Here is a 22752-nt window from a genome sequence, read left to right as displayed (position 1 = left end):
GTTCTAGCTGAAGTCAAATGTCCTCCAGTTAAGCCATAAAAATGTTTATTCTTGTAGCTCTCAGACAGGAACAAGTGAGGTATGACAAAGCCAAGGACATTCCACAAAGGATGACATATTATTTGTACTAATTGGGATCTTAGATGACTTCCTTATAATCCTATTAGGGTTCACCTTGTATCAGAAAATCTTTATCTGAAATGGTCCTGAGCTGGCAAAGTCAGGAAGACTGTGCTGCATTTTTTCCCTTGTGCTGGTCTCTGATAGGCTAATTTGTCTTACTTCATTCTGATTGGTTAGTTTGTCCTAATTTTATTACACCCTCCAGACAGGAAAGAATCAAACCAAAGCCACATCATTATGAATGAAATTCTTTTCTTTTTAATTTTCACACAGTTTAAAATACAATATGAAACCAGGCTACAGTATATAAAAAACTCTCCAGCAAAATGATGTGCCAGCATCAACTACTAAAATAAACAAAAACTCCCCCATAAGAATTTTTTTTGCATTTGTTTAAAAAAAAACACATAAGACACTTAACATCGCTACATCTCTAAGCTACCTCAGTTCTGATTTTTTTAAAAAAGCACCTGCTTTTCCTTTTTCTTAAATCTTGCTTTTAAATTTTCAGCTTTTAAAAAATATAAATTATATGAAAATACAAGTTGGAAAATAGTCAAACACAATATAACATCTTTTTTTTTACCCGAATACTTCTCAGCTTAAAAAAAAGTATCCTTAATAAAAAGCTCAATAACTGAAGTAGTATTCCTGATAGAGATCATTTCATTTTTCTATAGCTATTTCATATATGTATATGTATACATATACTTAATGGTTCCTTGAAACTTCTTTGGAATGTATGTTCAGAGTTCAACAGATTTATATAGACCCCAACAGAGAAAGCAGCATGCACAGAAAGGCAGAAGAGAAGGTATATTCCTCACCATGAAAGTTATGCAGGTTAATGCTCTAAGACCCAGAGTGTTCATCTCCAAAGTGAGGAAGGGCACATCTGATTGTTCAATGCTATCTCCAGTCCCCACAGCTACCACATCAGGGCTCTCTGTAAGGCAACCCCTCTCCTGCATGGAGGAGGAACATGTGACTATTGAGCCCTAAAGCCCAAACCCACACAAGTTGAAACTTCTCTGGGATGGGGAAGATACAGTGTCGTCCAGCTTGAACAGAATTGCCCATCCTGCCTCTGAAGTTAGCATATGTGATTTTTTTTGTTTTCTATTTTTAATAAAAAGCATAAATGCAATGATGCTGCTACATTTCCAGTGTATAAACCACCCACTTATTCTTCCTGGAGTGGTCTCTGGCCTTTGGGGGGAACAAAAAGAAAACAAGTGGCCAGATGGACAAAGCTGTCTGAACTAACACATTATCTACAACTCCTGAAAATGGCGGATCTAGGGAGAAAGAGTATCTTAGCAATCAAGTGAGCTGAGGAGAGCGTGGATGGGGCATTTCTCTCACATCTTACCTGCTTACTGAGGTTGCAGGTATTAGAATCACCAAAGGGGAGTTTTTCAATATAAATGGAATAGGTAAAGCTGATGATTTAGAGTGATTATATGCCTGTGAAGACAATACCTAGCCTTGGTTCTACCCTTACCTGTTATTGAAATGTGGAGAAGACTTCACTAGAAAATGCAGTTATTATTTTAGTTGTGGTTCTGCATGTCTGAACACACACACACACACACACACACACACACACACACACACATTTGACCAGTGCCCAACAAAGATCACGTAATTATAAGAGAAAACAATGTAGTCCAAATGATGCCACCTAACACTCCCTGAGCAGCTCCTCAAATACTTTGAGAGCTTCATTAAGGCACCTGCACAGCTGGGCCACTCTGCCTTTGCTGTTTGTGTGGACATTCCCATTGGTCAGCATACAGTGCCATGTTCCTGATAGGCCAGGATCTGCATGGGGGTCTAGGAGTTAGCAAAAGTTCTCTTTTGCTAGAAGGTAGTTAGTACTTCCAGTTTCTTAGCTAAGTCTCACAAAGGGCCGGCCCTGAGACATTCATCTAACTGTTCTCCTCTTTCATGAAGTCCACTCTCGTTTTAACTTGGAGATTTTATGTGTGTGTATATATGTATGTATGTGTATATATACATACATATATGTATACATATGATGAATTCGAGTCATATTAAGTATGTTTCCTTACTAGTTCAATGGTTTGATGTTAAGTTTTACCCCTAAACCTCTTTCTCAGATCCCCCCACTCAACACACATATACACACAACCAACAAATAGATGACTGCCTCAGTTAACTATATTTATGTATTTCAAACATTGGGGGAACTAAAAATGTATTCATATCCTATGGACCACTTATTTCCTTCATTCAAGCGCCTGCCCTGTGTCCTCTGCCTTCCAATCATTCATCCCTTCTGCAGTTAACCTTCACTTACCCTCTGCCAAGATAACAGATTCAAGCATGAGGCCTCACCACAGTCTGAACTATTTCCTTTGTAAATGTAAGTCTCTCATCTGATATACTACCTGACTAGCTTTAGTTCTTCAAAGGAAAACCTTGCCTAACCCTTCTCAAAGACAGCCCCCTCGCATTTGACTGAAATTCCCTCTGAATTTCCATGCCTTCAAAACCCAGCAAGTCTTCAATTCACGTTGTCTCTGAAGGCACACTCTCGCTGACATATCAGAAAGAAAGCTGTACATTTTGCTCTGCTGAATAATCAGAGTGGGGATGGATCAACAAATGTGGGACGCTGGGAAAAGTAGGCACAAAGAAGGAATTATACAGCATTAGTTGGGGAGAGAAAAATAACAACAAAAACAAACATGCACTCAAGACTTCTTACAACCTGAGGAAAAATGCCCATTCATACAGCTTTTATTCCAAGTCATCTAGGTTACAGGTAGAGAATGAATCAAGAACCAAGTTAATCTTCCTCATTCAATTTCCTTTCCTCCACTTCAACAGTGCTTCTATATCAACTATAGTTCAAAATCAGGGCTGCAAAATACATTCAATTTCAAAGACTTAATGTGTCTCAGCTCAGCATTAAGTCCAAACCCCGAGAATCTTCTAATGAAACGTAAGTTATGGGAGTGTGACAATTTCTAAAACATAAAATAATCAGTGAGATTTGCATGCACTGTCTCCCTCTACTCAGTTTAGCATGACCATCTTCTTCTTATCTAAGTCACATGAACTTGGGAATGAATCTCTGACCTCAGCAACAGAGCTTTGCTTTTCCAATGGGGTCTATATAAAAAGTTTTCTTCCACTGTAACAGAGTCCTCAGCCAGCAAATAAGAACAAACTTTCACGATATTGTAATACTGAGACCACCTTAGAGCTTAAGACGATTTTTAAGAAAAAAAATACTGGCACAAAATGTAATAGAATAAATTTTAACACAAAAACAATTTTGGCCCCTCCCCCCAGAAATCCACTTTTGTTTTGAAAAGCAGAGTGAAGTATATAAATTCTTGGTTTTAAGTGCATCCCCCAAAGAAAATTGTCTTTAGCCCACCCTCCTTCCTTCTTTTTTTCCCTTCCATGATTTAAAGCAAAAGCAAATTCATTGTTATCATCATCATCATCATCATCATCATCATCATCATCATCATCATCATCATGTCCCATGACTTGATGTGACAACTTTTCTTGCTAACGGGTCCACAATTGAAGACGGATGTTTTTTCATGGATGATTTTTTAAAAAATGATTGGACACATTAATCTCTTCCTCCCTTACGTCAGATCCTTCAAGCTTCTAAGAAGACCGCTCTCTCTACTTTGAAAATCTACCCTACAAGTCCTTGCCCACCCCACCCCACCAGTCCTGGCTTTCCATTTCCAGCCACTGCACAATGGATTACAGCTGCAGCTCCCTTAGCTCCCACCCCTGAATGTAAAAAACAAAACAAAACAACATTTTTTAAAAAATGAGTTCTGGAAAATAAAAAATAGAATAACCATTAAAAATTAAAGAGTCCGACCAATGCGGTTGTTCTTCGAAAGGTCTCAGATGAGTTGCTCTGCCCTTTCCTGTCCATCACTCATCAGCATCCGGCTTGACATCCAGCATGGCGTGGAGCTCCTCAGGGGTGTATCCCAGCAAGCTTTGCAGGTCACACACAAAGCGGTACACGTAGCGCTTACCCGCCGTCTTGTGGATGATGTTCTTGTCGTAATAGTAGCGTAGGCCACGGCTCAGTTTCTCGTAATTCATCTTAGGTTTGTTTTTCCTCTTTCCCCATCTCCTAGCCACCTGAAAGAAAATCAAATTTTTAAAAGAGAGAGAGAGAGAGGGAAAAACTCTACAGGTATTCCAAAACCATGTGTTCCAATACCCATCATGGCCCATCGAGACTCAGATGGGAGGATCAGAGGCCAATTTTTTAATTATCTTTAAGTAATTGTACAAAGGGATCGTACAACACATCAGTTTGAATATAATGTGTCTTGATCAATGTCACTCTTTCCTTTTAAAAATATTTTATGTATTTTTTTTGTTGTTGGTCATGGGTCTCAAACTAAGGGATTGGGTGCTGTCCCTGAGCTTTTTTTGCTTGAGGCTGGCACTCTACCACTTTGAGCCACATCATCATTTCTGGTTTTCTGGTAGTTAAGAGTCTCATGGATTTTCCTGCCTGGGCTGGCTTTGAACTGCCATCCCGAGCATATGCCTGAGTAGCTAGGATTACCAACATGAGCCATTGGCACCTGGCTAGTATTTTAATTTTTAATTGATGCATAGTAACTGTAGCTATTTAGAGGGTCCGGTGTGACTGGCCAGTACATGGATATACAATGTGGCATGATCAGATCAGGATCACAGGCTTGTCTGCCACAACAGATATTTGTGTTACTCTCTGTGGGGCCTTTCTAGCAGTTGAAAAGATTATTTATTTGGAAATGAACAACAACATGGAAAGTTATTCCTCCTCTCCAATTAAACGCTTGTGCTCATGGTCTATCTTCTCTCCAACCCTTTTCCCGCCACTCTTCTATTCTACTTCCATGAGACCCACATATAGAAAGTGAGAACACATGACAATTGTCTTTCTGGGCCTGGTTTATTTCACTAAATATAATGCCCACTTCTACTGATACATTCATGTTGCTGAATTCTAGTTTTCAAGGGATAGTGGCCATTTTAACTAAGTTGGTGAAAATGTAGTAAGCTGAACTCTTTATGTAATGGGGTTTAAAAGTATTTGATTAGGAGGAAAAACAGCAAAGAACCACACTCCAGGCTCTTTCTCTATATGTTTAATGGGGTATACTTGTTTTGAAAGCATGAAATCTAACAGGAGAGTGTGGAGAGGAAGAGCTAAGCTGAAATCACACCTGCATTTCATCAACAGGAAGCATCACTTCTGTCCCAGGGCACAAACACTTTCTCATGTCTGCCAGAAAGAGAGCTTGTCCCTCTTGTTCATTGTTTTTTATCAGCTGAATTGGGTATGGCATAGATCAGCCACTCAATAAGCATTTGTGTAATGAAAGGATGAATGAATGAACAAATTACATCAATCTTCCAAGGTCTCTTGAACTGTCTGGCCCCTTGCACATGCACAGAGCTACAGAGCTAGAAAGAGAGCTAAGCCAAAGAACGCAATTATTTTTGAGGGGCCTATCTTGTGCCAGGCACTTCATTTTGTGTACTATCAGTTAATCTTGGGAAACAAATGGGCAGTGTAGATATTTGCTGTTTTCCAATGATAAAATGAAGGCTCAGTCAGGCTGAGTAGTTGGCTCAAAGTCACACAAGGAGCAAGTCACAGAGTGAAGACTTTGGTCCTAGGAAGTGTCATCCAGACCCATTTAAATCCCTCCCAGGGTTTACCCCTATCCTCCCGCAGCCCAGAGCTCTCTTGTTGCTCTTTTCTTACCTCATCTGGGTCAGAAAGCTTGAATTCCCAGCCATCTCCTGTCCAGCTGATAAAAGACTGACAGGATTTATCAGTGAGTAATTCCAGAAGAAACTGCCACAGCTGGATGGGTCCACTGCCTGCAAACATAAGGCATCCTGAATCCTCGCAACCCATATTCATCTTTCTTAGTCACTAATCCCATTACATTGTATCCCCTGTTCTCCCGGCCAGGAGAAAATGCAGCTGCAGGTGGTGAGTGGGGGGATTATGTACTGAGCTCAGACAGACACAAAAGATGAAGACCAAAGACAAAAACAGATAATATAGCAATTGCCTTATTTTTGATTCATTTAAATAAAGGTCAGTCCATTTTAATTGCTGAGAAAATGCTAGAAATAGAGGGTCTGCCTTCTGAGATAGGAATCCTATCTTTTGGCACCGGGGTATAGCTCAGTAGTAGAGCATTTGACTGCAGGAATCCTATCTTTTTTTGCTATTATTTTTAAATAGTTGTACAAAGGAAGTGTCATTTAGGTTTATGAATACTATGCATCTTGATCAATGTTACCCCTTTCAATATTTTCATCCCGCTTTGGCCAGCCCCTTCTCTTAACTTTTCTTAACTTTATTATAGTATATGCAATTAATTCTTGAGCGCATTCCATCCCAATCTCTGTCCCTTGATTCATCTATCCCTCTCCCTTTGGCCCAGCCCATCATTCCCTACTGCTTATTTTGGGGGGCTTTGATTTGTCTAAGGAATTACACTGGTTGCGTGCTTTCCCTCATTTGTGGTGTCTCAAATTTGCCTATAAATCAGTGCATAAACATGCTGGGTGGTATGTAAGTGGTTACAAATGTATTGACTGAAACTTGGTAGACTCTAGGAAGCTTGATCAGTAGCCTTGCAAACCCTGGTCATTATTGTTTGCCTAAGAAGAAAGAGCCCCTACTCATTAGAGAATGTTTGCCAATTCTAAACTGAAGTTGATGCTTAAAAGCACTCCTCTGTAGAAGGAAGGCCACTGATCTATGAACAAGAAGAATCCTGATCTCAGATCCCCTTACTAGGAAACAGACAACAGGATGTCATGATGCTTCTCTCCACCATCACTCCACCTTTCAAGGCCACACACAGCCATAAACAAGTCCGTCGTGGGGCTTGAACTCTGAGCCTGGGCGCTGTCCCTCAGCTCTAAAGCTCAAGGCTAGTGCTCTAACACTTGAGCTACAATGCCACTTCCAGTTTTCTGGTGGTTTAATGGAGATAAGAGTCTCATGGCCTTTCCTGCCTGGGCTGGCTTTGAACTATGATCCTCAAATCTCAGCCTCTTGAGTAGCTATAATTACAGGGGTGAGCCACCGACACCTGGCTCATATCCAGCTTTTCTTTGGGGGAGGTCTTACTAACTTTTTGCCTGAGTTTGCCTCAAACTTTCATATCGGCCTCCTGAGGTAGCTGAGATTAGAGGCATAAGCCACTATGCCCAGCTCTGGAAACTTGACTTTCTATGGCTCTAATCTTCAAATGTGTTTGCCCCAAAGTATACAGAGATTCATCGGGTAACAAGCCTTAAAATTCCTCTTACTTAAGAACAAAATGTCCTTTGTGGTCTGTAGGTATAATTTATTATTATTTTTCAAGGCTTGTTAACATGCTGAGCTGGCCACAGGTTGAGTTTAGCATTTCCATGCTACTGAAAACCATGCTACTATGAAACCTTCATATAATAGGAGCTGTATCCCAATGGTGGTTCTTTGTGCCCCTCCTCCACATACCCAAGCTAAGCATGGAATCCAAATTATTTTTCCGAGAATGTGCGTATAGCTTCTTCCTATCCCTCTTGCTAAAAATGTCTTTTTCATATTCAAGAATAAAAAGACTCACCAACTGATGTTGCTTAAATGAATGGACATACTTAGTAAAGCAAAAGTAAATTAACACGCTAAGAAATGGATTTCCACTGGTAAAACCTTCACTTCCTATGTCTACCTGTTGTTTAAAAAAATTCATTTGGTTCACAACACACAGGTTTCTTGGGAGTTGAGTAAGGCCAGCCGCTACTGCTTCCTTTCTGGTCTTGCAAAACTAAACACAGCATGATACAAAGAATCCTTTGGGAAGGTCTAATGTACCTGGTAGGTGAGACACTGTTTTACCTAATGACATTCACAATTTTCTGACTGCATTCAGAAACTACAGACAAGTAAGAAGTTAACACTCCTGAAGAGAGATGCCAGGTAGCCCCAAACTCTGTAAATTAGGCCACTCCTGCATCAACACTGCAGACTGAATATGGGGTGGGAATTCCTTTAAGATCCTTCACAGAAAACAAATCTAACAGGAGCCACCTTTTCTACATTAGACACTAAGAATGCTTTCCAGTTATCTTATAACTCCTCACCACAATTCTGTGGGGTGGTGCTATTCCAATTCTACCTGAGTTTTTTTTTTTTGTCATTATAGCAAAGAAAACTGATACCCTGTCTGCTATCTAACTTGAACTTAGGCCATTTAGATCAGAGATAGAGTAGTTAGGACTTCTACCCTGGCAATCTGGGTCTTCACTTTCTCCCAACATTACATTGCCCAAACCAACGTGTGACCAAGGGATAAAAGGTCCTAGTTTTAAAAGGCATCATACCTTCCAGTCACAGGACTCTAAAGGTACTGCCTCCTAGCCTTGGCCTTTACCTCTACAGCTGAAGGCAATCAGGTTCTCTTAAAATGGCTAAGTTGTGTTACATCATTATTTCTCCTTCCCACTATTTACCTTGGAACCTCTATCATACCATCTTCAATCTCTTGGAGGCAAAGCTGAGGAAAGCTTGGTATAGATCTTGAAACCCAGCCCTCACCATTGTCAGAGAACAGTAAGGAAGATCTGAGGACAGACAGTCTCCTGCCCTTGGGTCACAGCCATGTAGCAGATACAAACACCAGCTCAGAGGACAGACCTTCAGAGGCAAGTAGTATTGCCATTTTTCTTCTGCAGTAGCATTTCCCAAACTGAAATGTCAAAGAGTCCGATGTTCTGGCTCTTCCTCCCTGTGCTTCTGACCCCAGTTGTCTGTAAAGATGGCCTGAGTGAACCTTTGTGGTTTTTCCAAAGGCACACAAAAATGTTCAATTTAGACACTGGGAATCAAGTTTTAGGTGCTATGCTCATGAACTCTTTTTTGTTTTAGTTTTCCATTTATACCAAAGGAAAGAAGGGAAGAGAAGCAGGAAGAGCAGCAGTCCAAGGAAGGCATACAATGGAACAGTTTTGTACCTCAATTGGAAAGTAGCCACTGGGGCCATCAGTGGAACGTGACCACAGGGGCAATTAGCAAAAATCTCCAGCCCAGGTCTCTTGCAGACAACTCTAGTAAGCTCATTTGGCTAAAAGGCACACACAGGGCTCTAGACCTTCCAAGAGCTCAGGCTGTTGCAACCTGTATAGGGGAATCTATGAGCCTGTGGAAACTTTCTCTTGTGCCCTTTGACTGATCCCTACATTGCCCTTCTGTTGTGGGGAGAAGAGCCACTGGAAAGATGCAGATTGCTCATCTGGCCACAAAGGCAAGAAGAATTCTGGCTTTTCTACAGCAACCTGTTGCCCTCACTCAGATCTGGAGGAGAAATTGGGGCCCTGCTGGAAACATGTGGAATGAAGGCAGCTCTGGGTTTGCAATGCTTGCTGGCTTCACACATCTGCCCCCCACATCCAAGTCTATGCCTCCAAGTCTTGTGGAAACAATGAGTCTTGTACTCCTGGTTACAATCCCCCTAGAGGAAGTGTGCATCTGCTCAAATTCATGGGGCTCCAGGCTTCCTTCTCTTGCCCTTGCTCCAAGTGCTTCCTTCTTCCATTCTCCCTGCACCATGCCCGCCTCATCCATCTACCCACATGGACTGTGGTCCCAGTGACCTTTGTCCCAGGGAGGAGAGACTTGTACTAAGAATAGCACCAGTCCTGGGAAAGGGGAGCTCACATGTTCAATGTGACTCACAATGGTGTCCCTGTCTGGGGTCCCAAGGCAGTCAACAGCGCCCTTCACCATGCTGCCCTGCGGTGTCACACATCAGGAATCCAGTGGCATCACTGGGAAACTATGCTTTTCAAGTGGAGCTCTGAGCCACAACAACAGAGGAGTCCCTGTTAGAAGGAGGTCTCTTCCCCAAGTGGTGCAGGAGGGAGAGTACGACACACATATCCTCAGGCCACTCCCAGCTCCGAGCCTACACACACCCCCTATTTCTGCTTCCCTCCACCCCGTTTCCAGCCCTGCCTGGATCTGGGGGATTTCCTTTGACTGCTTCTCAGCTTTGGTATGAAGGGGCCTAATTTGAAGAATCAGGGAGCCCGGGAAGAAGGAATACCAAGTGGGTACCTGGAGCAATCTTGGGATAGTAGACATAACAGAGTAAGGATGCTGCCCTACATACAGATGGGCCTGACAGACACCCATCCAATGCAGCGAACTCATTCAATGAGTGAAGAGCGGAAGGTAGCAAAACGCAGTTATAATATTCAATGTATATGTGAAAACGGAAAATTGAGAGGATGTGTGAGGTTGGGAGAGTTGGGGGAAATGGTGGAAAGAGGTGACTTTGATCAAGATGCATTGCACTCATAAACTGATATGTGAAACTGAAACCCTTTGTACAACTACTTAAAGAAACTAAAATAATTCTAAAGGAAAAATAGTAATAGTAATAATAATAAAGCTTCGAGTAAATTCCTACTCATTATGACCGTAATTGAGTTCCCTTGTTCTGTATAGGAACTCCAAGTCCTCCCATCTATTCCAATCAGGGCTGGCTGGTATAAAAGCTCTGATTTTTTTTTTCCTGGGACATGGGCTTGAAGTAAGGACCTGGGCACTGTCCCTGAGTTTTTTTTACTCTAGTGCTCTACCACTTCCAACCACAGTGCCACTTCTGGTTTTCTGGTGGTTAATTGGAGATTAAGAGTCTCACAGTCTTTCCTGTCTGGGCTGGCATTGAACCACAATCCTCAGATCTCAGCATCCTGAGTCGCTAGGATTATAGGCATGAGCCACCTGTGCCTGGCCTTTTTTGTAAAAACACCTTACTCTAAGGCTAAAACACTTAAGCAGCAGTGAACTAGGAAGAACGTTTTGCTGTTGTTGATAGTAGTCCTTCCCACTTGTCAATTTCCAGATTGGGAGTGGGCTGTCCACCGTATGCCATGGCTGGTGAACAGGATTTGGTGTTGGATATCAGGTGTTTGTTTGTTTTCTTTTTTTTCTACTCCTCCCTCATTTCCATTTCAGCCACTAGGTCACACTCTGTCATCTGTGCCCAGATACGTGGCCAACACAGGCCAGCTGACTTCCATAGAGACAGAGGTCAATGTGGACCATCTGTTCTCCAGGCAGAGTGATGGTATTTTCACTGTGGTTTGCCAACACCAAGACCAACCAAATTGGATTACTCAATGTCCCTCTCTCATGTGACTACAACATACACAGGAAGAGAATTTTTACCATTGTCATCGCTGTCACTCAAAGACTCAAACCGGGCCTCATCAACCATCAACAATTTAATTGTTAACAGTTTAATTGTTGTTGAATGGTTCAGTGCCAGGTACCAGACCTCTTCTTAGGGAGGTACTCCATAAATGTCACTGGATGCTTTTTGTTTTTTTTAATGAAAAAGTTCCACCTCTGGAGAAAGGCATGAGGATTTAAAAGGTCACCCAGAAACCTTCTCTTCACTCAATTATACTGGGGAGGCAGGGGATAAACGATATGGTGACTCCCAGGCAATGTTACATCAACATACTCCCAAAATAACAACCACCACACCCTCTAGTCCCATGGGGGTTTATCTGCTACTTTGAAAAGCTAAAATCTTTTAGCTCTACTCTCAAATTCAAATCAAATACCTCAGAATGGGCAAGACACCGCTTTTTATTTTAACCTATGAAACTCTCATGGTTGATCACCCTTGTAACAGGTCTGACTCTGCCCTGAGGGCACACATCTGGCAGGTGGCTTTAAAACAGAGAAAGAGCCCTGCTGGCCCCTCCCTTCCAGCCAGGTGTCTCTACCCACAGCCAAACGATGACAGCAAAAACAGAACACTAGAATCCAGAAATGACCCATCTGCTCACAAGTGCTGAAGAGTTTGCTTTAGGGGGCCGCAGTGACCCCTGAGTCTAAAGCATCACTCCCTTTCTATCACCACCCCCTTCGATTTCATCATTCACAAAACATTCCAAGTTAAAGGACAAATATAATAGGAAACATCTGATGGTTTCTTGCTCTGTGCCAAGGGTAACCTGAAGCTACACAAAATCTTGCAAGATGATGCTATAGCTGGATGATGTGGCAATTGAAGCCTTATAGACTAGAGCTTTGAAAGCAAAGAGAAGAGAGTGCTTGATAATTAGCTCTGTTTTGTGCCTGTCAATGTATTCGCCCATTTCTTCTGATTTATTCCCATGCTGACCTGAACTCACCTTATCTCTGACTCTGTCTGTCTATCTATCTAACTCCATCCATCCATCCATCTATCTATTCTACTACAGGCCAATGACGCTTTGGTTTAGTGAACCATGGTACTCCATAAATATTTTCTTATATCATTCACTAGGAACTCAATGTGAGGGATTAGGAATATAAATTCTAATAATTTTATAACAAATAATATTTGGGGGAGTGGGAAAATACTGGGGTTTGAGCTCAGTACTTCGCACTTGCTAGGCAACCACTTCACCGCTTAAACCATACTCTCATCCTTTTTGCTTTATTTATTTTTTAAATACTTTTTATTGTAAAAATACTGTACAGAGGGGTTACATGAGCAAGGTAATGAGTACATTTCCTATCAAGCATTGCTACCTCCTCCTTTGTTTTTCCCCTATCTTCCCTTCCTTCCCACCTCTACAACTACACTCTCCACTCTCCCCAGCCTAAATTGTAAAGTTCGTTTTTCAACATATTGTCTTGTACATCTCATTGTTACAATGGGTCAACTTGTATCCCTAATTAAGCATTTTGTTTTTTTCCTTCCCCTCCCCAAGCTAGAGAAGTGTATATACGAGATGCAGGGCACCGACATCAAATACAGTGAAAACAGGGGTTATACGGTGGAGGAGGAGGAACATACAAAGAAACAAAAAAATCACCTAGTACTTTATAAATACGTTAGGAATAATAGCAAGAAAGAAAAAAAAAACACTTGTGTCCCTATCTTGGGGTTTATTTCGCTTAACATCATCTTATCTGGTCATATGTACATCAACTTATCTGACCTTTTCTGTTTGTCTCAGACATCTACTAGTTATTACAAATAAGGGAAACCATAGGACCTATGTTTGGGCCTGGCTTACTTCACTTAATATAATTTTTTCCAAGACTTTCCATTTCCTAACAAATGGTGCGATGTCATTCTTTCTGATGGAGGCACAGAATTCCATTATGTTTATATACCACATTTTCTTGATCCATTCATCTACTGAGGGGTATATGAGTTGGTTCCATATCTTAGCTATGGTAAATAATGCTGCAATAAACATAGTTGTGCTGGTAGCTTTAGTATGGTCTTGTTTATGATCATTCAGGTAAATGCCCAAAAGTGGGATTGCTGAGTCATAGAGGAGCTCTATGTGGAGTCTTTTGAGGAACCTCCATACTGCTTTCCAAAGTGCTTGAACAAGTTTACATCCCACCAACAATGCAGTAGGGTTCCCTTCTGGCCATATCCCCTCCAGCATCTGTTGTTATTAGAGTTCTTGATTATAGCCAGTCTAACTTGGATGAGTTGGAATCTCAATGTTATTTTGATTTGCATTTCTTTTATGGCTAGAGAGGTTGAGCACTTATTCCTATGTCTATTGGCCATTCTTATTTCCTCTTCAGAGAAATCTCTCTTTAGCCCACTTATTTATTGGGCAGTTGTTTCTTTGAGGATTTGTTGTTGGGGGATTTAATTTTTTGAGTTCCAAGTATATTTTAGATAATGAGACCCTTATCCGTTGTATGGCTAGTGAAGATCTTCTCCCAATCCGTGGGCTTTCTGCTTTAGTTATTTGTTAGATAGGGTTTTTGGGCTTTTGCCTAACTTTGGACCATGATCCTCCTTATATCTCCAGAGTAGCTGGGATTATAGCTCTGTATAATCACACTTAGCAACTGGTGAACATTCTGACAGATGTTTTTTAATAAATACAAAGAACTTAATAAACACAATGATGAACAACAGCTTCATCAATTTACATCTCCTTATTGCTGAGCTATCCAGGAAATAAGTTAGAGAGCAGCTCTCAAGTCAATTAAAACCAGCTTTTAACTATTAAGTATATGGAGCATTTCAGAAATACATTATATTAACAAACATGGCATATATCAAGCAGTATAAGATGAACGATAACAGCATCCTACAAAATTGAAATATATATTAGCACCTGGAAAAGCCCAGCATCAGGAATTAAGGGCACAGGGCTTACATTTCAGTTCTTCCTGGTTTACTGTGCAGTCTTATGTAACTTATTTACCTCTCTGGGCTTTATTTTCCTATTCCTAAAATGGAAATAGAAACCTCTTCTCCTCATTACAGAGATTTAAATTTAGTCCTTATTATAGAAAGACACATACACTAATAGAGAGAGAGAGAGAGAGAGAGAGAGAGAGACAGAGACAGAGACAGAGAGAGACAGAGAGATCACAGAACAAGACAGTTTGGATGCAGTATAAAATTCAACAATGGACTGAAAGTGAAGAACCTTGCCAAAATATTTTTAAAAACAGAAATCTTGGGTAGGAGGAAAAAGAGGGGGAGGGTAAGGGAAGGGGTGACACTGTCCAAAACAAAAGTACTCTTTACTTGACCTATATAACTGTAATTCCTCTGTGCATCACCTTTATAATAACAATAAAATTTACTTTAAAAACACAGAATTCTCAAAGAAAGACAAAACTAGGCAGTTTTTCTTTGAATTATAAAAGCACTTGACTAAATTTAGGCCTCTAAGAATGAAATCAGCCTTATAGACTGCAGCTTTGACAAAGAAGAGAGTTGGAGTTTAAGTATGGAAAAAAGTTTAAATATATAAGTTAAAATGTTTTTGATCTATTTTAACTGAAAATAGCTATTACAGATATTTTAAAGTTAGGGAGGACTCCGAAATCCTTAGTGCTAATGAAAAGTAGCTACACACCCAAAGAAGCAGCAGATACAAATGGCTTCGCAAGTACAAGCATTGCAAACCAGTTTCTTTTTTCTTTTTTTCTTTTTTTTTTTTTTTGCTGGTCGTGGGACCTGAACTCTGGGCCTGGTCGCTATCCCTCAGCTCTTCAGCTCAAGGTGAGCGCTCTACCACTTGAGCCACAGCACCACTTCCAGCCTTTTCTGCTTATGTGGTGCTTAGGAATCGAACCCAGGGCCTCATGCATGCAAAGCAAGCACTCTACCACTGAGCCACCTTCCCAGCCCTGCAAACCAGTTTCTGGCTCAGGGAGATGGTAGCCACAAATGGAGCTAGAGCCCCCTGCCACAGTCTCCTCAGCAAGCCCCCTCTGCCTTATGGCCACATCAATGTTGCTGGGCTGAGCTAGAGTGAGTTCACCAGCCAGCATTCCAACCAACGTGGGGCCTGCAGAGCCCAACCCCAGGAGCACTGGCTAAGGTGCAACAAGGCGGTCTGTCCAGCCATCAGTGGTGATGACAGACTGGACAGCAAGTGCATCTGGCTGTTAATGGATAACGGGGCTTCCCCCTGACTTCCCTCAAGTCTGGCACTGTCTTCAGTGAGACTCTCTGAGCCAGTCTGGCTGGGTCTGAGCAGAAAGCAGTTGTACATTTGTAGATGTACATTTTTAGTGCTCGGGAGAGAAAGACCTTTGTTTTTGCTGAAGCTTTCCACACCTGCACGTTCAAGTGCACACCCTTCAAGGGGTGGCAGGTGGAAAGAGGAGGCTGTTCCTCTCTCTTAAAGGGGCAGCTTCTAGTCAAATGTGGTCAGCTTTTTTTTCTCTAAATCCACCACAAACAGTGCCCAACCACGTGCAGCCCAACTCTTAGACGTGAACTTGGACAGACAGCCAGCAAAGTTCAGGTCAGGAAGTGGGTTTCGTGATAGCTTTTTCCTCCTGATGTCTTCTAGGGAACTGAGTAGTTTGAAGAAGTCAACACAGAGATAGCTTAGGTTGGGACTTGGAGATGTGGCAAGAACTATGTGATAAACCAAACAGACACTTTTTCTAACCAGTGAAACTATCTAAAGGTAACACCTTCCTAAGTAGGTGAGAAATAAAAAGGAAGATTGGTTCATTATTTAGAGTGAGAGAAAAGGATTTCATAGTCTGAAAACCAAGTTCTCCATAGGCTTCTCGAGTTCATTCTAGTAGCTGATTGTATCCTGGAGAAGTGTTTCCTCTATCAGAGGGATAAGAAGAAATGATGTGAGATGAGAGGCATTAACAAGGCATATTAGAATGTATGTGGTGGTGCGTTCGATCTAAAGTGATCAATAATAAAACTAGAGCTTGTAAGTATTGTCCAGCAAAGAATTCCTGAACTCCCCTCAAGTATACCTGATTGGGTTGAAACACAAAATACAATATTCCCACGCATGGAAACACCTGAACAAATGCTTTCAGTTCCCCACGAAGTAAGGGGTTGAAAGTATCCTACCTACGATTTTAATTTATGAAGGCCAGAGAAGCCCAGAGAGACGTTCACAAGAAACAGCCCCATCTCAACTCTACATGTTAAACCTCTCCACAGAGCCCCACCTGCAACCCCATCACCCTCTCCTCCAGCATCGCAAGATCCATTCTCCTCTCAGAATCTGAACTTTCACATTCAGTCACCCTGGGAGAACTTTCACTCTCATTATCTCTCAGAGAGAGGTGAGTCACACAGCAAACAATGCAACAGGATAATTGATCATTAACCATAGGCAGCAAGCTTGTGAGCCCATCATCATGGGCTACTATGAGCATTAAGACACGTGGTCCTGAATCCTGTCCTACAGCAAGCCAGGTGGAAAAGCTGTGCTGGCCTGCTTGACAGGTCATCTTGATGGGTCAGGTCTGATGCGGCTGTTCCACTAACTGCTCTTCAGCTTTCCAGTGGCAAGGGAGCATGATGAGCATGTCTTTACCATGTTCACTCCAAGGCCAGCCCTGCTAGGGACTGCTGTTGTCAGGGACTGAGCATGGAGGGCCATTAAGATCAAGCTCAGTGACTCATAGAGCTTCTTTGCTGAATAGCTATGATCCATGGGTTCTCCATCAGCCAGGCCAAAATGTTCTTGGAACTGCGCTGCTGGTAGGATTTCTTCCTACCCAGCTCTTCTTTCCCTCCAGACCTGGAGCGTGATGGGTAAGAACCTGTTTCTTCATCGTCCCTCTGTGTCCTTCACAGATGCCCCCACCCCCAAGACATTTCTTGCACATTTAATCTTGTCTTGGCCACTACTTCTCACTATTTTAGGTACTTTCCTACTACTCATTGGACAGTGTGGAAAACATTGACAGACATCTTCCTTGTGTGTTATGTGGCTTTGAGATTAATTTTCTTGCTCATGCAATGGGAATAATAGTAGTTTCTTTGGATCACTTCTGATGAAAGGTTAAAAACTAATAAACAAACACTAGCTGGGTACCAGTGGCTCATACCTGTCATCCTAGCAACTCAGGAGGCTGAGATCTGAGGACTGCAGTTTGAAACCATTCTGGCAGAAAAGTCCATGAGGCTTTTATCTCTGACTAACCAAGAAGCCAGAAGTGGAGCTGTGGCCCAAGTAGAAGAACATCAATTTTAAAAGAAAAAAAGGGCTAAGGGACAATGCTCAGGCTCTGAGTTCAAGTCCCAGTCCCAGAACAATAAAAAAGAACACTTTATGAAAGAGTATAGCATGCTTAATACATGTGGATTGAGCTAAATAGCTAACCTAACTAACATTAGAGATCAACGGGGCCTCACACCACTGCCAGCAATTATAGGAATTCTATAAGTTAGATATGTTGTCCTCTGGTTCCAAGAAACTCAGGATCATCTTGGAAAGGTAAGTTCAGGACAGCTGCTATTTAAAACATACTTTCTAGCTATCAAGCACTGTCCTGGGGTCTTTCCATAAGCTCATCCATTAATTCTCACAACAGGCCTATGAGATAGCAATCATGATTGTCGCCATTTTGCAATAGAGAAATATAAAGCACAGAACTGTTGGTTTGCCCGAGGACACACAGCTGGCCAGAGGCAGAGCCTGAGTCCTTTCTCTGTCCCTATAAGATATAGCCCTGGAATGAAGCAGCATAGATGAGTGCTCCTCTCATTTGTCCAAACTAAACTTCCATCTGAAGGCATTCTCAAATAACAGACAAGGTATTGCTCATACTCAGCCTGTAGGAATCACATGGGAGTCCCTTGCAGAAGAACAGTGAAGAGTGGGGCTTTTCTGGACTTGAACCTGTACCCAGAGCAGCCACTCAAGCAAAGCAGAGGGGCAGATGAAACACGTGGTCAGGCCTTCCCCACAAAAAGCCATGGGAGTTTCCAGGGCTGGTAGCTTAAAAGCAGCAGGGACTTGTGTGGATATCTCTGGAGCATGCTGGCTGCATTTTGCTCAATTGTAACAGCTTACTTCAAAGGCAAAAAGGTGAAGCTTCAGAGACAGAGAGGCATTCCTGAGAGTTACCACCCAACTCCACCATTCCTAGTAAACTTTTGTTAAAGCAACAGCGACTCCAAATACTTCAGACTAAATAATACTAAAACAGGCAGTGCTGGGGCGGGTAGGGGAGAAGAGAACGTTCCAGAACCCAGGAGTCCATATTCATTTCTTGATATCTCAAATCCACCCAGGAGTCTTCCAATAGTCATAAACAACACCAGGAGTCCAGATAGATTGCAACGTGTAAGTGAACCACTCCAGCCCCAGGAAGCTTGTCAAGATTTCACCAAAGCTGAACCAAGCCTCTAAGGGCACACTGCCTTTGTGGCCTTCAAAAGCCACCAAAGAAATAGAGAACTTCTGCTTTCCACATTTTTAAGACACTTAAGAAAGAGAAAAAAAAAAAGTTGAGCGTTGAGAGCCTAATCCTCTAACCATCTTTTTTCTACTAGTGGAAAACGATGAAGAGAATTGTTAACAAAGCTAACCCTGAGATGATTTATGATGGTACAGCAATCCTGACAGTCATTCCTGGCCTATCCCCGAGATGCTCAGGAAAATCACTTGACATCTCTGGGACTTTGAAGATGTGGCCACAGCACCAAACAATGATCATGTCAACAAGTGTATCCTACTCAACTATAGTCACTTCTCAATTGTCTCGTCCAACAGCCTTTCAGAGACTTTACAGTCTAGTACCCAGCACAGGCAATATATTTAAACAAACAAACAAAACAAAACAACTCTATACAGCTGGACACCAGTGGTTTAATGACTATAATCCTAGCTACTAAGAAGGCTGAGATCTGAGGATCATGGTTTGAAGCCAGCCTAAGCAGGAAAATCCATGAGACTCTTATTTCCAATTAACCAGCCAAAAGCTAGAAGTGTGGCTATGGTTCAAGTGGTAGAGCACTATCTTTAAGAAAAAAAATGTTTAGGGACTGTGCCCAGGCCCTGAGTTCAAGCCATAGGGAAGAAAAAGGAATAGGAGGAAGGTGAGGAGAAGGAAAACAAGAAGACCCTCTACATTGTTTCGAATAACAAACCCACTAGTTCTTAGGATATTCAAAGACTGTACACATTTTTGTGCTTATCTGTAGCTTTTCAAACCAAAAGTTTCCTCAGTCAATCATATGTGCCTGCTTTCCTTCAGAAAACAATGACTACAGGTAATGCCACAAGATGGCTGATAGATCTGAGAATGATAGTTCAAAGCCAGCTTCGGCAGAAAAGTCCATGAGTCTCTTACCTCTAATTAACCACCAAAAAGCCAGAAGTTGAGCTGTGGTTCAAGTAGTAGAACACTAGCCTGAACAAAAAAAAAAAGCTCAGGGACAGTGTCCAGGCCCTGAGTTCAAGCTCCAGGACTGGCACGAAAATTTAAAAAAAGAAAAACTCAACTGTAAAACGGATCTCCAAGGTCATAGTCTACCAGGGACTTTGTTATTATTATATGCTTTTAAACTTGAAGCCAACAAGAGAATTTATGAAGACCAGAAATAATTTGAAAGGAGCCACAGGGGTAAGGATGAGCTATTTTTTTTCTATAAGACTGTATGTGTCTATGTAAGAGTCTCTGTCTCTGTCTTTGTCTCTCTCTGTCTCTGTCTCTCTGTCTCTCTGTCTGTCTGTCTGTCTCTCTCTCTCTCTCTCTCTCTCTCTCTCACACACACAATATGTATTTATTGAATTCTAGATAGTCCTAAATCTATGCACTAGCCCCAAACCTACATACTATAAAACATAATGAATGTTGTGGCAATTCATGAACTGCTTTGGGCTTAAAGTCTTGCAGGCTTCAGGTAAAAAAGGAAAGTACTTCATTCATAATTGCAACTCAAAGGGTAGGCAGACCCCACTAGACATGAACAAGGTCATTGTTACCACACCCACACCTTAACTGCAGCAATGATAGGAATGGACTCTTATCTGTGGCTATGTCTGACAATCTGGAACCAAGTTCAATAAAGGTGATTCACAGGCCAGGAACTCTGGACTGAATCTCTCCTACACAGTCTACACAAATACAGTGTTAATTAGTGACAGGAGGCTGGCAAGGTACTCAGCCTCTTGGAAGCAATGGCGATGAGATATCCAAGGGCTATTCCTAAAAATGATGGACAGACAATGCATTCAGGCCATACATGTGGCACTTTAGATTCAATGTCCTGGCTATGCAGAATGCAACTTCATGGTGCTGAGTAAATCATTTTCTGCATGCCTCCGTCTCACCATCAATAAAATGGGGCAGAAGGGGCAGAGAGAGGGAGAATATGATTTGATAATCCAGTATATTATTTTATCCCTAGAAAAATTCAAGAACAAAACCAAAAACAAATGAAACAAAACCGGGGACATTTTAGAAAGGTGAGCAAAGTCTTTTGCTGAGGTCTAGCAAATATACCAAAGACATTTGGGCTACCTTTCTCGGACTACGTTGTAATGAGAAAGGGGTTCAGAATGTATCTTTGAACAAGAGAAAATGGAGCTTTTTGATGGTATCAGCTTGATTAACCGTAAGCAGTTCACAGTAAGGTAAGGAGGTACATTTTGGCGGAAGCCACCATTGCATTTGATGTATTCTTAACTCAGCCACGAGGCAGGCTTTCCAGCCATGTTATCTGCCCCCACATCTCGACCTAATTTAACAAGTTGCCATGGGAGCCCAGTGCAGGTTGATGCAATTTTCTTATCTCTGGAGGAAGAATGTAACTGTGCAAGAGAATGTGAAAATTCAGTTTCTAGCTGATTTCCACACTTACAGTACAGTAACTAAGATACCCTACAAAGAAGGAAAATAAAATGTTTACCCTTTCTTAGGTGGTATGGGCAGAAAACTGGGCTCCCAGGGAAAGGCAGAAAGAATACACTTATGCTTGTGCTGTGAATCTAAACAAGCCAAATGTTCAGGACATAAAGATATGGGGTACTTCTCCTATGAGGCCACAAATATTCTGCAGCGACAGAATTTTAAGAGAACAGATAGCAGACAAGGGATAACCAGAGAAAGAAATTAGAGGTGACTCTGTGTGTGTGCATGTGTGTGTGTGTGTGTGTGTGTGTGTGTGTGGTGTGTGTGTGTGTGCACTCATGCCAGTACTGGAGCTTGAACTAACTCAAGGCCTGGGAGGTATTCCCAGCTTTTTGCACAAGGCTTGTACTCTACCACTTGAGCCACAGCTCCACTTCTGGCTTTTTGGTGGTTAATTGGAGATAAAGAGTCTCATGCACTGCCCCGGCTGGCTTTGAATATGGTTCTAAGGTCTCAGCCTCCTGAGTAGCTAGGATTACAGGCGTGAGCCATTGGTGCCCAGCAAGGTATAAATTTTATAAATAAGAAAGAAGTATTTCTAACACTTGTACAATGTCAACTCATCTTAACATGTTTGTATAACACCCACACTCATTTGCACTTCAGTCACACACACACACACCCACACACAGGTGAAGGGAGGAAGAATGGCTGAATTCTATACCCTCTCCATCCCCATATTTGCCAAGAGAAGGAGCCAAGAGAACAGCATCATGGAACCACCACATAAGATCAAAAGGTAGGGCAGGCAAGGAGGGTTCACCAGAGATAAGACCACATGGAAAAAGTCACCAAAATGGGAGGTGCTACCACACCCTAACAAATCCCAAACCTCATGTAGAGCATAGCAATAAGCCATCTAGTTCAAGCCCAAGACCACGTGCAACAAACTCAGCAAGACAGTAAGCCCTCAAGGACAACCCTCTTATCTATACGTGGTCTGTACTTGTTGACTTAAGTGATGGAGCGGTTGGTTTTTATTCTCTCTCTATCTAACACAATGTCTAGCACTCATGTGTTTAATGAAGTGATTTGGTTCAATTAAGTTTTCAAATATCTCTTACTGTCAAGATAAGGAAGAACACTTCTACTTCACTAAAAGTAGAAAAGGGTACAAGATAAATTTGCCTAAAATCATCCAGTGTGTTAGAGCTGGGAGGGCGCACAGAGGACTTCTGTTTTCTGGGCTGTGGTTCTCACCACCCTTTGAACTTGAAAACTTAAAAGCCCTAATCACAAAAAAAAGAAACAAGAGAATGAGATGATTTTAACTGTCTATTTTAATATCCAAAGGACTACTTCTTTAAGCCATGTAAGTGAGGATCACTCTCCCTTCTCTTCCACTCACTGTTTTAATCTCTTATCCCAGGAGAAACAGAAGGAAGAAGAAAGGAAGAGAAGAAAGGGAGAGAAGGAGG

General features: G+C 41.8%; 1 protein-coding gene across 1 annotated transcript in view; it reads right to left on the bottom strand.

Moving 5' to 3' along the window:
- Positions 1-358: 358 nt before the first annotated feature.
- Ets1 (v-ets avian erythroblastosis virus E26 oncogene homolog 1) overlaps positions 359-22752 on the bottom strand; it is a 76766-nt gene continuing 54372 nt past the window's right edge. The window contains exons 7-8 of the mRNA XM_013009680.1: positions 5903-6021; positions 359-4275 (exon numbers count right to left, since the gene is read on the bottom strand). Of these exons, the coding sequence (XP_012865134.1) occupies positions 4060-4275; positions 5903-6021 (335 nt within the window). The 3' untranslated portion in view covers positions 359-4059. The remainder of the gene's footprint in view (positions 4276-5902; positions 6022-22752) is intronic.

Source organism: Dipodomys ordii, unplaced genomic scaffold, assembly GCF_000151885.1.
Source record: "Dipodomys ordii isolate 6190 unplaced genomic scaffold, Dord_2.0 Scaffold10, whole genome shotgun sequence".
Lineage (NCBI taxonomy): Eukaryota > Metazoa > Chordata > Mammalia > Rodentia > Heteromyidae > Dipodomys > Dipodomys ordii.
This window is presented reverse-complemented; position numbering and strand designations above follow the sequence as displayed.